Source organism: Suricata suricatta, chromosome 2 (assembly GCF_006229205.1).
Source record: "Suricata suricatta isolate VVHF042 chromosome 2, meerkat_22Aug2017_6uvM2_HiC, whole genome shotgun sequence".
NCBI lineage: Eukaryota > Metazoa > Chordata > Mammalia > Carnivora > Herpestidae > Suricata > Suricata suricatta.
This window is the reverse complement of record NC_043701.1, coordinates 20,713,211-20,729,690: the sequence shown is the minus strand read 5'-3', so window position 1 is coordinate 20,729,690 and position 16,480 is coordinate 20,713,211. Positions and strand designations below refer to the sequence as shown.

The 16,480-nt window shown below is 38.3% G+C and overlaps 1 protein-coding gene across 2 annotated transcripts in view; it reads left to right on the top strand.

The window, feature by feature from the left end:
• Positions 1-16,480, top strand: part of MKLN1 (muskelin 1) — a 182,728-nt gene that overhangs the window by 153,030 nt on the left and 13,218 nt on the right. For both annotated transcript variants that reach the window (XM_029923291.1, XM_029923293.1), the window contains exons 16-17: positions 1,755-1,857; positions 10,484-10,538. In XM_029923291.1, coding sequence (XP_029779151.1) covers positions 1,755-1,857; positions 10,484-10,538 — 158 coding nt within the window. The remainder of the gene's footprint in view (positions 1-1,754; positions 1,858-10,483; positions 10,539-16,480) is intronic.

Here is a 16,480-nt window from a genome sequence, read left to right as displayed (position 1 = left end):
ATGGTCGGCATATTGGTTAGGTTATTTCAGGTAGCAAAGGATAAAGACATTCTTAAGATACCTCACTAGAAGAGAAGTTACTATGAGAGTACCCAGAGAATTAAGGCATTCCCTCAGCATTTGGAAGGTGAGGCATAATGGAGAATTGTTTAGGGTCTTAGAGTAATTCTAGCAAGGAGCCACTATAGTAACTCAGCCTCTGCCTTTCTGCTTCTTTCTACCTGCTTCTCCTGTTCTGCTGATTAGTCCAGTCTCTGCTCTCCCTAACCTCCTATCTTCCCTGGGTGGGTGGATGGATGGCTGGAAGGAAGGAAAGGGAGGGAGGGATGTTAGATAGATAGATAGATAGATAGATAGATAGATAGATAGATAGGTAGGTAGGTAGGTAGATAGATAGATAGATATGGCTTTGGTAAATAGGTAGGTAGATAGGAAAAAAGGAAGGCAAGAGGTGTAGGAAGGAAAGGAATCTCCCTATATTTCATGTCTTCTGTTTACCGACTTCTGTGTTTTGTGTGCCTTTTGTGTCCTTTTGTATCTCACGTTCAGATTCTTTAAGAGAATACCTTCTTAGAGAGGGCTTCCTGAAAATAGCATCCCTATCTTCAGGTATTGGGAATAATTTTGCCAGGACACTTTATAAACTGCTGATCAAGCTTGAGAGGGTTGCTTTTGTCTCAGGCGCCAAAACTGGTCTAAACCATTTTGGACAAGATGGAAGAGTAACATGAACTCTGCTTCAGGAGCTCTCGCATCTGAGGGCCTAAAGGCTCACTGACAGTCATGGCGCTCTCTAGTACAGTAGAGCTGTAATGTCTTGCTAGTCTTTGCCCTGCTGGAAACACAGGTATTCTATCATTGAGATTAACTCTAAAGACAGGAAATTATTGATGCCATCAGCCTGAACACATTATGAAAAGCTCATTATTTTCCTTCCCCGAATGAAATTTAATGTCTTCTTTACTTTCTCTCTGTACAATATTTTGAAAAGCATCCTAACTTATTACTTAGTTATAAATCCATATATAATTATGTTATAACAAAAAGATAGTATTTATTTAAAAAGATAAACAGCCCAGTCAGACTTTATTCTTTTGGAGAACTAACTCATTTTTTTCTTTTTTACCTCTTATATTGGCCAAGTTCACTGTCTGAACCTCAGTTTCTCATCTGTTTTTTAAAAAGTGGTAATAAAACTTACTGTCATCATAGCGAGAATAAATGAAGTCATATATGTATAATACTTGATACAGCATCCAGCATACAATACTTGATAAGTGGTTGCTACAGTTATTGTTATTGACTGAGACAGGAAATAATACTTGTTAAAAATATTTAACCAGTTTAAAAATATGTGTATATTCAATCAGTGTTCATGATACTCGTGAACTGTTTCTGACCTGTTCAGGACCTCTACTGGAATGTATATTATACAGATCTAATCAGTTATTTTTATTTTATCTCTACTTGTTTCTCATGAAACATGTTTGGCTCTTTTGTGCTTTTGTTATGTAAAATATTTGACATGTTCACAATGTTTTGTAGTGGATTTAATCTTGGCTTGTACCAGGTTTAAGAATTCCACGGATTCCACAGGTGTCCTGTCACCGTGGCGGTGCTCTTACTTCTGGAGTCCCAATCACAGATACCCACAACGACTCCTTAGACACGACATTCTACTGCAGGTCTGAGTGACATTTCTGATGTTTTCCTGTAACTCCAGACAATTCTTGTTCTTGTTTACATTTTTCTAGGTTTGAAGAAAAGGCCCAAATGGATCCCCTTAGTGCCCTGAAATACTTGCAAAACGATCTTTATATAACTGTGGATCATTCAGACCCAGAAGAGACAAAAGAGGTAAAGGTGGTAATAAACTTCAGAAAATGAGCATTAAAAAAACAAAAGAAGTCGTTCTAACTCTTACTTGCTAATTTTGCTCTTAGATGTTTAAAGGAAAATATGATACACTAATAATTTTTAAAGTGGCATAGAGCAGGAGTACCTGGGTGGCTCAGTCAGTTGGGTGTCTGACTCTTGGTTTCATCTCAGGTTATTACCTCTCAGTTTGTGGGTTCAAGCCCACGTCAGGCTCCGCACTGACAGCGTGGGGCCTGCTTGGGTCTCTCCCCCTCCCTCCCTCTCTCTGTCTCTCTCCCCCTCTCCCCCTCCCCCGCTTGCGTGCCTGCGTGTGTGTGTGTGTGTGTGTGTGTGTGTGTGTGTGTGTGTGTGTCCGTGTGTGTCCGCACGCGCGCATGCACTTTCTCTCAAAAAAGTGGCACGGAGTAGATGAAATAAAAATTGAATAGGCTTACTCTCATGTGATAATAAAAGGTTCAGGTCACACAAAAAGCCCTTGATCCATTCAGAACAGGATTCTCAAGTTTAAAATTTTAATTTAGATATTAGTTCTGTGTATTGGGAAGGAAATAGAAATGTTTATTTTCATAATCCCATGCTTCTTTAACTTAAGGATTACATAATGGCTCAGTTTGAACTTTTTTAAGAGAGAGAGAGTGTGCAAGCAATGGAGAAAGGCAGAGGGGGAGAGAGAATCCCACATGGGACTTGATCCCATGACCCTGGGAACATGACTTGAGCCAAAATCAGAAGTCGGATGCTCAATGGACTGAGCCACCCAGGTGTCCCTGAACTTTTCTGTTGGTACTTCAGAATCCCTTAAAAGAAGAGAGAAAACTCTCCTCTTGTAGGCAGAAAATGAAGAGAGGTTGGTAGGAGTTAGAATCCCTGCTACTGTGATACTTAGCTATATGAGTGTCCTAGCAGGATAGTTTGACTACATTCTACTGACTTGATTCATCAGGAGTCCCCAACCTAATAGGGGAGGGAAGGAGAAGATATAATATTTTTAGGGCATATTTCTTATCTATTGTGTGAATTTCAGAGTCTTATAGCAGATCTTTCTAGTAACGTCTGAGATTCCTTTTGTCACTTTTAACTTTTGCCAAGCATCCTTGTTCATAGTTCATCTCGCAACAGCTGAACTGCAGCCTATTTTACCTGCTACTCACAGAATTGGTGCTGACGATATCTAGTCCTGTCCCTTCCATCTACTTCCCTGTTATCTGTTGCTTCGTTTTTTCTTTGTAATAGCAACATCAGGCAGTGCTTTTCTTTGTTCCCTAGTGACACAGGCTTTGGATTTAAGGTCACAGCACTTTCAGGCACCAGGTTCGTTGTACTTTTAAGCAGTAGAACCTGTGTGGCCTTGGCTCCAAACCAAAGAGCTTCTCTTTCATAGTTGCCTACTGTGAAAAGAAATCAGCTGGCTCTACTCAGTATAGACTGTAACCCTTCCCTGCGGGGAGAGTCAGCAGAACACAAAATAGGACCCCCTGAAGGGGGACAGTTAATTCATGATACTATTTGAAATGGGGAAATTATCGTAGTTTTGCCAAGTAGCAGAATATGTTTGGTTTAATCTGTTATGGCCTATAACTGAACATACTTGTAAGCTGCCCATTAATGAGCATTGTATTATTAGACCAGGCATTTGAAAGTTATAAATAGATTTCTTTATATATTCTCCAGTCTATCTAACATGGCTGTTACCCATTTTTCTCTTATTTTTTATTTTTATTTTTTTCCCCTTATTTTTTAAAACCAAACCAGAACAGGAGAACCTGGGTGGCTCGGTCAGTTAAGCGTTCAACTTCGGCTTGGGTCATGATCTCACGATTTGTAAGATCAAGCCCTGTGTACAGCTCTGCGCTGACATTGCAGAACCTGCTTGGGATTTTCTCTCTTCCCCTCCCCCACTCTCTCTCAAAAAAGAAAAAACCAACTTAAAAACCTAAAACAAAATATTGAAAAGTAAATAAATTCAGCTGTGTGAGCTACAAGTAGGCCAAAGAAAACAGACAGTTTGTTCTTAAAGCTAAGCTAATGGGAAAAACCAGGACAGGGAGGTATCTCAAGTTCATTCGAGCCGTTTTAAAAATTTTGGTAGCAGGTTTCTCTTTTTCTCCTTTCTTCAACAGTTTCAAATTATGATTTTATGTGCCACAGACTTCTATTCCATTTCTTTTCTTTTCTTTTCTTTTTTGAGACAGAGACAGAGCTTGAGATGGGGAGGGGCAGAGAGAGAGGGAGACACAGAATCCCTAGCAGGCTTCAGGCTCCAAGCTGTCAGCACAGAGCTCGACACGGAGCTCGAACCCACAAACCACGAGATTCATGACCTGAGCTGAAGTCAGCCGCTCAACCAACTGAGCCACCCAGGCACCCTTCATTCCATCTCTTAATAGCTTTATCTATTAAGAGTTGTTTAGCTCTAGTTGAAGTTAGTTAAAATGGTGCTGTGCACATGTGTGTCAGTATCTGAATCACTTCCAAAACTTTCAAAACAATACCCTCACCCTAAGAATCTCTGTCTGCTCTTATGTAACAGAAGACTGAAAACACTCCTGACATTGAGAATTAATGGTGTGTGAGATTATTATCTTGTTTAAAAATGTGCAAATGGATTTTGTTTTGGGAAAAGAAATCCCTTGGTGATAGTTCTAGGATATATACTTGCAGTATTTGTTAGTAAGGCATAGAGATCTTCACTCTCCTTAGAAGATATCGCTCTACTTACTAAAACAGACATTACCACTGTCTGTTTTCTCTAGTACCTTATTTTTATTCTCTATGTATATTTTACAAAAATTTTATTATATTAAATGTATCAGCAACTAAAAGTGGTTTTTAGATTTTTCTCTTTGTGGGGAGCCTATTATCATGATGATAATCATCATTGTGCTTGTTATTGGAAAAAATGACGTTGGACTACCAGCTGTATACCAAATAATGATTCTTTGCTTTCCTTCCGTCTCCAGAACATGGATTCTAAATTGGCAGTGAGCTCCTGATAAACCTTATGAAAATGATATTTTTTTCTAGGAAAGGCCAAGGAGAAGGTTGCCTAAGTTATTTCTGCCATTTTCAGAAAGGATTCTGTAATAGAGAAGGAATGAGAAAAATAAGTTTTCAACCAGTATTACACATTTTATATTAATTATATTTCTACTGAGTTTCCAAAGTACTGGTGTCATTCATTTAACCCATGTGTATTAAGTCCCTACAGTATGCCAGGCATTCTCCTAGGCACAGAGGTACATTAGTGCTACCTTTCTACAACTTGGGTAATAGTTACTACTACTGGGGAGAGACAGACAATAAACATATAGTAAACTATAAAGTACAGTTTATTAAGTATATAAATTATATAATACATTGGAAATTGATAGGTGTAATGAGAATATTAAAAAGAGATATAAAAGGTAAAGGGGAGGGGGCGCCTGGGTGGCTCAGTCGGTTAAGTGTCCAACTTTGGCTCAGGTCATGATCTCACAGTTCGTGGGTTTGAGCCCTGCATTGGGCTCTGTGCTGACAGCTCAGAGCCTGGAGCCTGCTTCTGATTCTTTGTGTCCCTCTTTCTCTGATCCTCCCCTGCTCATAATCTCTCTCTCTCTCTCTCTCTCTCCCTCTCCCCCCCCGCCATCTCTCAAAAATAAATAAATGTTAAAAAAAATTTTTTTAAAGGTAAAGGGGATCAGAGTTAGAAGGGGTGAGAATTGGGCAGTTGCAGTATTAAGTCGGATGATCATACCAGGCCTCATTTAGAAATGAGCTGCACACAAAGACTTGAAGGGGGTGAGGGAGTAATCTAAGATAATTTGGGGAAGATAATTCCTAGCAAAGGGAAGACTAGAACAAGGACCTGAGTGTGGGAGCATTCTGACTTTGTGTAGAACAGCAAGGAGACCACTGTGGCTAGACCAGAGGTAAAAATGTTCAGAGGAGTCAGGGATGAGGTCAGAGAGGTAAGAGCAAGGATTGGGAAGTCAGATTGTGAATGAGTTCTTAAGTCTGTGTTAGGACTTTGGTTTTCACTCTGAATAAGGAGCCAGTTCAAGGTGTTGTGCAGAGTGATATGATCTGCTTTATGTCTTCCCTAAGATCACTAAGATCTAAGGTCATTGACTGCCGTATTGATAATAGACTAAAGGAGAAAAGAATGGAGGCTGAGAGACCTATAAGGGAGACTCTAGAAATTCTAAGAAAGGGATTGTTGTAGCTCAGACCAAACTAGCGGCAGTAGAAATAGTGAGAAGTAAAGTACATCAGATTCTCACAGTATGTTAACAGTAGAATCAACAGTGGGAATGCAGACTGGTGCAGCCACTGTGGAAAACAGTATGGAGTTTCCTCAGAAAGTTAGAAATAGAACCACCCTATGATTCAGCAATTGTACTACTAGATATTTACCCAAAGAATACAAAAATGCTAATTTAAAGGGATACATGCACTTTGATGTTTATAGCAGCATTATCTACAATCGGCAAATTCTGGAAACAGCCCAAGTGTGCCTCAATTGATATTGTGTGTGTGTGTGTGTGTGTGTGTGTGTGTGTGTGTGTGTACACATGTATATACACAGTGGAATATTATCAGCCATAAAAAAGAATGAAATCTTGCCATTTTTAATGACATGAACAGAGCTAGAGAATATTATGCTAAATTAATAAGTCAGAGAAAGACAAATACCAGGTGATTTTACTCAATATGTGGAATTTAAGAAACAAAACAATGAGCAAAGGGGGAAAAAAGGAGAGGCAAACCAAGAAACAGACTTCTTTTTTTTTTTTTTTTTTTTTAAGTAATCTCTGCACCCACCGTGGGGCTCAGAGCCATAACCCAGAGATCAAGAGTCACACACTCTATCACCTGAACCAGCCAGGTGCTCCGACAGACCCTTAACTCTAGAAAACAAACCAATGGTTACCAGAAGGGAGGTGGGTAAGAGTGGGTTAAACCGGTGATGGGGATTAAGGAGTGCACTTGTGATGAGCCCTGGGTGATGTATGGAAATGTTGAATCATAGTGTTGCACACTGTATGTTAACTAAAATTTAAATAAGAACTTCTTTAAAAAGTAGAACCAATAGAATTGTATGATCAGTTGGATGTAGGGTTTGAAAAAAAAATGACTCCAAAGTTACTAGCTTTACTGGCTGGAGCTACTATCAACCGAAATGAGAAGGCTATGGGTAGAGGCAGTTTAGGGTGCTGGCTGGGGACTTCTGCCTGGGATCAGGAGTATAATGTTGGGTATCATCAGTTTGAGATGCTGGTGGAACAGCCAGCCTTATACATTGAGGTGATAGTTGGATATTCAAGTTTGGCTTTATTCAGATTATATAGTGTCACTTGATACCTGTTAAAATTCTAGGCCAGCACATATCAATTCCACTTAATCAGATTATTAAAATAATAGTTTTCTCTCTATCCTTCTATATATAGAACCAGTAAAGTTTATCTTTCACCTTAGATGTCAGAAAAGAGAAACAACCCTCCAATAAGTAGAAGATTGGAAACTAATGAACTAGGAAACAAATTATAGAAAAAGATTTTTAAATGAAAACTTGGTTCTTTGAAAAGGTGAATAAAGTAGGAAGAAAAAAAGTGAAAATATAAATTGTCAACATCATTACAGACCCTATATACATTAAAAGAGAATAAGGAGATATTATAAACAACTAGCAACAAATTCAGCAACTTGATGAAAAGAACAAATTCCTTGGAAGGCACAACAAAACAGACACAAGAGGAATTAGAAAATCTTAAGGAACTCCATACCAATTATAGACAGAGATTGAATTTATAATTAAAAACTTCTGGGAGGCACTTGAGTGGCTCAGTCATTTAAGCATCCAACTCTTGATTTAAGCTCAGGTCATTATCTCATGGTTTAATTTAAAGGATAAATTCCAGTGAGTTGAGTTCCAGCCCCACATCAGGCTTTGCTTACAGCATGGAGCCTGCTTGGGATTCTCTTTCCCTGCACCTGCTGCCCCTTCCTCTCTCTCTTTCTCTTTCTCTCTCTCAAAATAAATAAACTAGAAAAAAAACAAAACCTTTCAGGGTACCTAGTCATGATCCCAGGACTCTGGTATGGAGCCCACATTGGGCTCCATGCTGAACAGGGAACCTGCTTAAGATTCTCTCCCTCTCTGCCCCTCTCTCTCTCTCCCTCCCTCCCTCCTTCTGTATCTCTCCCTCCTTCCCTCTCCCTGCCCCCCAACTCTGTCCCTCCTCCACTCACTGTCTCACACACACTCTCTCTAAAATTAAAAAAAAAGCACTATCAAAGTGTTTTTTGAAAGAAAACAAAGCTGTAGTTCTGATGGCTATCTCACTAAATTCATTCAGTCAACCATTTAAGAAAGTAAAAATAGCAACTCTTGATAGACTCTAAGAAAGGAGAGGAAGACAACACTTTGTCTGTATCCTGTTATGAAGCACCTTGACTGATATTAAAAACCCAACAAAAATATTGCAAAGAAAACTATAAACCAATATCTCTTGTGAATTTAGATGCAAAGTTCTTAAGATTTTAGCTAGTTGAATCCAGCAATATATAAAAAGGTAATGCACAATGACTAAGTGAGAGTGTATTCTAGGATTATAAAGTCAGTTTAACATTTAAAAATCAGTTGTTCACATTGAAAGAATGAAGGAGAAAAACCATAGATTGTCTCAGTAAGTGGAGAATAAGCATTTGACAAAATATAAAACCCATTTATGATTTAAAAAATTCTTAGCAAACAAGGAATGAAACTCGCACTCATAATTAATTATAAAACTCTTTCCCTGAAGATTATGACAAGGAAAGGATGTCTGCTATCAACAGACATCCTCTCTTCGGCCTTGTGCCAGAAGTTACAGCTAGTGCTGTAGGGTAAGAAAAAGGAAGAGGCAGTGTATGGATTGGAAAGGGACAAGCAGAATTGTGTGTGTAGATCACATTGTTGTGTATCTGGGAAACCCTGTGCAGTCTATAAAACAATATATTAAAATAAGGGAATGTAGCAAGGTTACAGAATATAAGGTCAATAGGGGAAAAAAGCGATTATTTTTATATAAGCAATGACCAATTAGAAAATAAAAATGTTAGGGGTGCCTGAGTGGCTCAGTCATTTAAGTATCTGAATTTGACTCAGGTCAAGATCTTGCAATTCATGGGTTCAAGCCCAGCATCGGGCTCTGTGCTGACAGCTTAGAGCCTGGAACCTGCTTCAGATTCTGTGTCTCTGTCTGGCCCTCCCCCTCTTGTGCTCTGTCTCTCAAAAATAAATGAACATTAAATTTAAAAACAAAAAATATAGGCCTAAATATAAAACCTAAAACATTAGAACTTCAAGAAGAAAACATCTTTACAACCTTAGAATAGACAGAAATGACATGGACATGACACAAAGGCACTAGCCCTGAAAGAAGAAAAACTGCTAAGTTGGATTTCATCAGAAGTAAAATTTCATTAGAAGACTTTAGAAAAATAAACAAGCCACAGAGTAAATGATATTTGCAGTAGATCTATCTGACAAAGTACTAAAAGAGTGGGGAAATTTTTTAACATTTATTTACTTTTAAAAGAGAGAGAGAGAGACAGATTGTGAACCAGGGGAGGGGCAGAGAGAAAAGGAAACAGAATCTGAAGCAGGCTGCAGGCTCTGACCTGTCAGCACAGAGCCCGACATGAGGGTCAAACCCATGAACCGAGTTCATGACCTGAGCCGAAATCCAGTGTTTAACCAACTGAATCACCCAGGCAGCCCTCCTCCCAGAATATTTAAAAACAAAAACCACTTCCATAAATCTTAAATTCTTCCTTTTGTTCCCTTTTTTCCTAACTCTTGCTTAAATAATTATTTCTGGAATATTTGTCCAGTCTCTGACCTTCAAAAGGCCATAAGTCAGAGCTTACAAATACTAATGTGATTGATACCTTAAATTTCAAAGACTGGAAGCACATCTTGAGGAATCAGTGATATCAACCACTCAGATCTTACGAAGTGCTAAGTAATTCCATTGAAATTCTACTCATTGGTCTACTCCTTACTTTAACTTAGCTATTTCCTGTACATCCTCATTCAAGATAAAGATGAATAGTTCTCCTAAGTTAAAGTAAATATAATAATTCTTGTAAACTTCCTCAATTTCATTTGACTCGTTATTTGTTAATAAATACATACTGTAATAAATTTTAAAAAAATAACTCCAAGACTTGGTCCAGTGTTTTGGAAAGCAGTCTAGTAGACAAACCAATATATTCTTAGGGTCCCTGGGTGGCTCAGTCAGTTAAGTGTCTAACTCTTTATTTCAACTCAGGTCATGATCTCACAGTTTGTGAGTTTGAGCTCCACGTTATCAGGCACTGACAGCTTGGAGCCCACTTGGAATTCTGTGTCTCCCTTTTTCTCTGCCCTTCGCCCACACGTGCTTGCTCGGTCTCTCACAAAAAAAATTTTTTTTTTTAAATCAGCATATTTTTAAAATGTAGTGTTCTTGCTACTATTTGGTGAACAGACTTCTGCAGCACATGTGCAGAGACCTACAGTGGCTAATAAATGGTCAAAATGATATGTAATTTTTCTCCAGTGTGCTTAGCCAACTAATTTGCTTTTACTTTTCTTTTACAGTTTCAGCTTCTAGCTTCAGCTCTATTCAAATCTGGTTCAGATTTTACAGCTCTAGGTAAGTATTCCGGCGAGTTTATCCTGCTTACATGCCCTAGCCTTTGGGGGCTCGAATTCTGGTTTCTTTTAAATGAAACATCAGGTGAGAGGTTCATCTAAACAAACCAAGTTTCAAGGTAGCATGCAAAATTTCTAATAACCTGCACAGAGTTATTTTCTGAGCACTAGTCACCAGTTGGGTCAGTTTGCAGTTCCTGCTACACCAAATGCTGGGTCATTAAGGCAAACACATGACAGTAGAAACATGATCAAAATAAATTAACTTGTATAGCATTGTTTTGGAATGTAGGCTGTGTTACTCCTATACTTACCTATTAGATGACACTTCTTGATAGAATGATTTTTCCTCTCAGTTTGTTCTTTCTGGAATCAACAGATTGGTGATGGGGTAGGCAGCGGAAAAGTGTTGGAGATCAGAGGAAATGCATTATTTCTTTCCTGAAAGTGGCAAATTTGAATGCTGTTATCTTAATTCCTTAAGATAAATGCTACTTGAAACTCCAGTGTTTCTCAGACACTCCAGATATGGACATCAATCTCCATTTAGGAGTACTCTCATTTAGTATTAATGGATTATTAACCTAACTAGACTGTAGTGAAGTGGGGAGTCTTATAGAATCCAATAGAAACTAGGTGAATTTTCAAGAATCTTTTGGTTAGGATATATCATTATGATAGCTTTACTTTTTCAGCAAGATTGTAGACTTTCGAGGCATGGGAATTTCCAGCCCCACTCTTGCCATTATAAAATAGTCACATGGTTAATGCTTACTAATTCCATTCATGCCAATGCTATTGTAATTTGCCTTAGAATTGAGCAGTACTATTAAGATTTTCCCAGCATATGAAATATAGATACTAGCCTTTATCTCTGGAATAAAATAACATTTTGGGATAGCAATTTAATTTCTTCATCGTCCTTTTGTCTCCTAAAGGTGAGCCATACTTCACAAAGGAAAAAAACAGAATACGTATAATTCTGGTGTTTTTCAATGGGATGGGAAAGAATAGCAATTTTGCTGAGGTCTTGCCCTTTCTTCCATAACCAGTAATCAAGGCTTCTCCACTGGTCTAGGCAACTCTAGTCCTGAGTTCTAATCCAGAATACATAGGATTGCACAGGGCAGGACTAAGCATACTGCTATAAAAAAAACATAGGCTCTCTGAAAATTTAGATAATCGTTTAGCACTATTCCATACAAATATTTTGAGACTAACAGAGATCTTAACCCTGTGATGAAGACTCTAGGTATAAGCATTATTTTAGAAAGTCCATACCCTTGTGAATTGCATCATTTGAAACAGAGATTTAGTGACATGTGAATTAGGAAGCTGGCACATAGATATTCTGTTTGAGTGAACATGTGCCTTGTTATGCATGGATACCACAGCCCAGAGCCATTGTTTTCATATTATTGGTGGGCAGCACTAAAATGTCTCTGGCTGACTTATATTTAGCCTTTAGGACAAGAATGTCCTGGCAGTCATTTAAACATGTTAGACTGGTGTCAGCAAATATTTTACCTTCAACTTAACTCCTTTTTTTGGTCTCTGCCCCATTCACTGCCAGCTAATATATTTTTCAGGAACAGTTTGTTTTACTTGAATTCCAAGCAAACCTCTGATACACTGAGAATAATACAAACAATAGAAAAAATAAAAAAGAAAATTCCTGTAGGGTTTTACTTTCTACCTTGTCTGATGGGAGGCAGTGTGTTTAGTAGTTAAGAGATGAGAGTGTAGGAGAGTGGTTAAGAGTCAGAATCTCAGTTCAGATAATAGCTCTGCCACTTGCTAATTTCAAATAAAATTTAATGTCAAAAAGTGACCTTGAGGGGTGCCTGGGTGGCTCATTCAGTTAAGTGTCCAATTCTTGATCTCAGCTCAGATCTTAATCTCAGGGTCATGAGTTCTAGCCCCACAATGGGTTCCCCACTGGGCCTGAAGCTTCCTTAAAAACAAACAAACAAAAAAAAAGGTGACCTCTGGCAAGTACCGTTCTTTTTATTTATTTATTTTTAAATTTTTAATACTTACTATTTTTAAGAGATAGAGATAGAGCATGAGCAGGGGGTAGGGCAGAGAGAGAGGGAGACACAGAATCCAAAGCAGGTTCCAGCCTCTGACCTGTCAGCACAGAGCCTAATACAGGCTTGAACCCCAAAACTGTGAGATCATGACCTGATGTGAAGTCAGACAGTTAACCAACTGAGCCACCCAGGCAACCCTAGCAAGTCACCTTTCTGATATTTAATTTCTCCATTTATAAAATGGAGGTAATACGAGTACTTACCTTAAGTTGAGAGAATTAGATGAAATAATTATGGAAAACACATAGCACAATAAAAGTAAGTGCTCATATTACCACCCTCAAAAATATAATCATGGGGCACCTGGGTGGCTCAGTCTGGTTAAGCATCAGAAGCTTAGTGTCAGCTCAGATCATGATTCCATGGTTCATGAGTTCGACCCCCGTATCGGGCTCTGCGCTGGCAGTGCGGAGCCTGCTTGGGACTCTCCTTCTCTCTCTGTTTCTCCATGCATGCTCGCTCGCTCGCTCTCTCTCTCTCCTCAAAATAAATAGCCAAATTAAAATAAGAAAAGGAGGGGTTTTTTTTTAAAAAATAAATGTAATCTTCTTTGTAACGCTGATAAATGTGAATGAAAGGCAAATTCAGACTGAATGCTATTTTTAATAAGGAGAAAATTGGTATTTACAAACAAAATGTATTTTTCTTCAGACTTCATACCTACTTCGAGTTCCTGGCTCTTACTTTTGTTCATTTCCCATCAGATTTTCTTATCTTCACTCCACTTAGAGTTTAAATCAAGTAGGTTATTTCACATGAAGATGTGTACATTTTTTAAGATTTTTACTTCTAAGTAATCTCTACACCTAATGTGGTGCTCAGACTCACAACTCTGAGATTGAATCCCATGCTTCACCACCTGAGCCAGCCCAGTGCCCCTAGTTGTATACGTTTTTCATGTATATACACTAAATACTTCATTTTCTGAATTCTCCAAACTTTGCCTCTGCTAAACTTTCTGACAGACTTCCTTCTGAATTCTCTTAACAATTAATTGAGAATTAAATGAAAGTATTGACTAATGTCGTATGTACTTTAAAGAATTAGAAAGGTGGAAAGTGATTTACAAACAGCTGACATCTTAATTTTGAAAAATGACAAACAAGAGAAAAATAACCTCTGGGGATCTTTAGAGCTTCTGATGGCTGTGGACACCTTTAAGCTTGCACTCAGACATTTTGCTAATTTTTAGAGCTGTGTCTTGTTTCCAGAAAGTATGCATTGGAGCAATTTAAGCATATTTTCAGCAAGATATGTGAGAAGTAGGAAAAATCTGGCCTGTAGAGCATTTTGCCTTTTTTTTTTTTTTTTTTTGAGAAAGAGCAAATGTGAACCACCCAGGCACCCCAAAGCATATTGCCTTTTTTGATCTTCACACCTCTCTTTACAAAAAGTTTTCCAATCCAAGTATGATGCACAAAATACGAATACAGAATATGTTTAAAACATTTTATGCCTAAAGTAGTTCTTTTTATCATTGTGTTGACATTTGTGAATGAGGAGTCCTAAGAATTTCACAGCATTTACTATGCCCTATTACCCTTTATACTTTGGCTGTACCCACCAACTTTAAATTTCAACAAGATGCTTTCTGCATGAGCGCCTGGGTGCTCAGTTGGTTGGGTATCCGACTTCGGCTCAGGTCATGATCTCGCAGCTCTTGAGTTTGAGCCCCACTTCAGGCTCTGTGCTGACCACTCAGAGCCTGGAGCCTGCTTTGGATTCTGTGTCTCCCTCTCTCTGCCACTCCTCCTCACATGCTCGCTCTCGCTCGCTCGCTCTCTCTCTCTCTCTCTCTCTCTCTCTCTCAGGAGTGAATAAACATTAAAAAAAATTTTTTTAAGATACTTTCTTACTCTTTGTCTGTAGCCCACATGTTTATAGGTACTTTTTATATAATAGTTTATTATTGGCAGTAGAAAGTACAAATAAACTTGCATCCAGGAGAAAAATTATAATTCTTCTTTATTGTAAGTAGGAAGTTGTTACCTAGTCCATATAGGATGTTACGTTAAAAGTATTGTTTATTCCTAATAGTTCACTTTTCTTTTTAGAGCAGTCGATGTCTTCGTCATGATACTAGTGATAAAGTGATAGCCAGTATTTATTGAGCACTTACTATGGGGCCATGCTTACTCTTCTAAGCACTGTACATGTCTTAACTCGTTTAATCTCAATAGTAATACTATGACATAGCTGTTGTTATGATATCCTTTTATATATGAAAACACCAGGGTGCTTGCCCAGGAATAGTGCTGATGAGTGGCAAAACGGGGATAGAAACTTGAACATTGTGGCTTCAGAGCTCACTCTCTATAAACCACCAACTATACTGCTTCTCACTGAGTGTTACCAGTTTCTACTATGCTGATTAGTTTCTTATTCCACTTTATAATGAAAATGAAGTGAGAGAAACGTAGGAGTATCAAATTTATAATCAATGTAACCTTTTTTGTTTTAGCTCTGCCTTTTAATTAGTCATGTTACATTCCTAGTGCCTACCCTTTTTAATTCATTTTTAAAAAAAAAAACATTACAGAAGAAGCTTAAGATCTCCTTGAACAACTTTCCTCAATCTCTGTCTCCTCTCAAGTGTAACAGATCTTCACACAAACACACATACACACAACCATATACACAGATATACAAACACAGCCGATTCTCTTGTTTACAGGAGTTCTGTAAGTCACCAGGAAGACTGAATTAGTGAGTAGTGAGCCATTGCTCCTATGGGACATAGGGAGTTAGGTTACTTACATTGTTCATTCATTAATGTTAACTCAAGCAACAGCACTGTAACTCTTCCCTCAGAGAAGCTGGTCTTACACACACATCTTCTCCCTAAGGCACGTTATGGCCTTTGTGCATTTAGGAACACTAGACAGCATTTCAGCACTACACTTGGGGGATCATTTTAAGCAGCAAAATCACCAAAAAGCACAAAAATGCAAAAAACATGACACCAATAGACCAAAAAGGACACTTGTTTATAGTGTAGAGGTGAAAAAAGAAGCCAGAATATCACCCAGTTCATCCTCAGCAGAGAACGTGTATTTTCGCTATTCTCCACTTGTCTGTGAATCACCACATAGTGCCACAAGTAGTGATTTTAGGTTTCAGCTAAATTTTAGCAAGTAGGCAAATGCACAGGTATCTGTGAATTATCAGGAGGGACTGTACACACAGGTGTATAGTTTTATATGTTCTGGTTTTGTTTATTACACAATGTAAAATATGTATTCTACAGCATAACTTTAAATTTTAATGATGTGGTATGGAGATGTTTGCAAGAAACTATAATAGATCTATTGTATTTTTTTTAGTGTTTATTTTTGAGAGAGAGTGAGACAGCGCAAGCGGGAGAGGGGCAGAGAGAGAGGGAGACAGAGAAGTAAGTGTGCTGTCAGCACACAGCCCAATGGAGGGCTCAAACCCACAAACCACAAGACCATGACCTGTGCCAAAGTCAGACGCTTAACTGACAGAGCCACCCAGGTGCCCCTAGTGTATTCTTATTAAGTGATACATGATATTCCGTAATAGGTTCTACCATAATTTGAACATTCATCTAATAATAGTGTAAATTTCAATCTTTCACTGGTAAATGAATAAAAAGAAAACCTGTTCAGATGGTAACTATACTTACTGTGGGGACTATTCAGTAACGTATGGAATTGTCGAATAAAAATCACTATATTGGGAGGCACTTAGATGGCTCAGTCGGTTGAGCCTCTGACTCTTTTTGTTAATTGTTTTTAAATATTTTTATTTATTTTTGATACAGAAAGAGACAGCATGAGAGGGGAAGGGGCAGAGAGAGAGAGGGAGACACAGAATCGGAAGCAGGCTC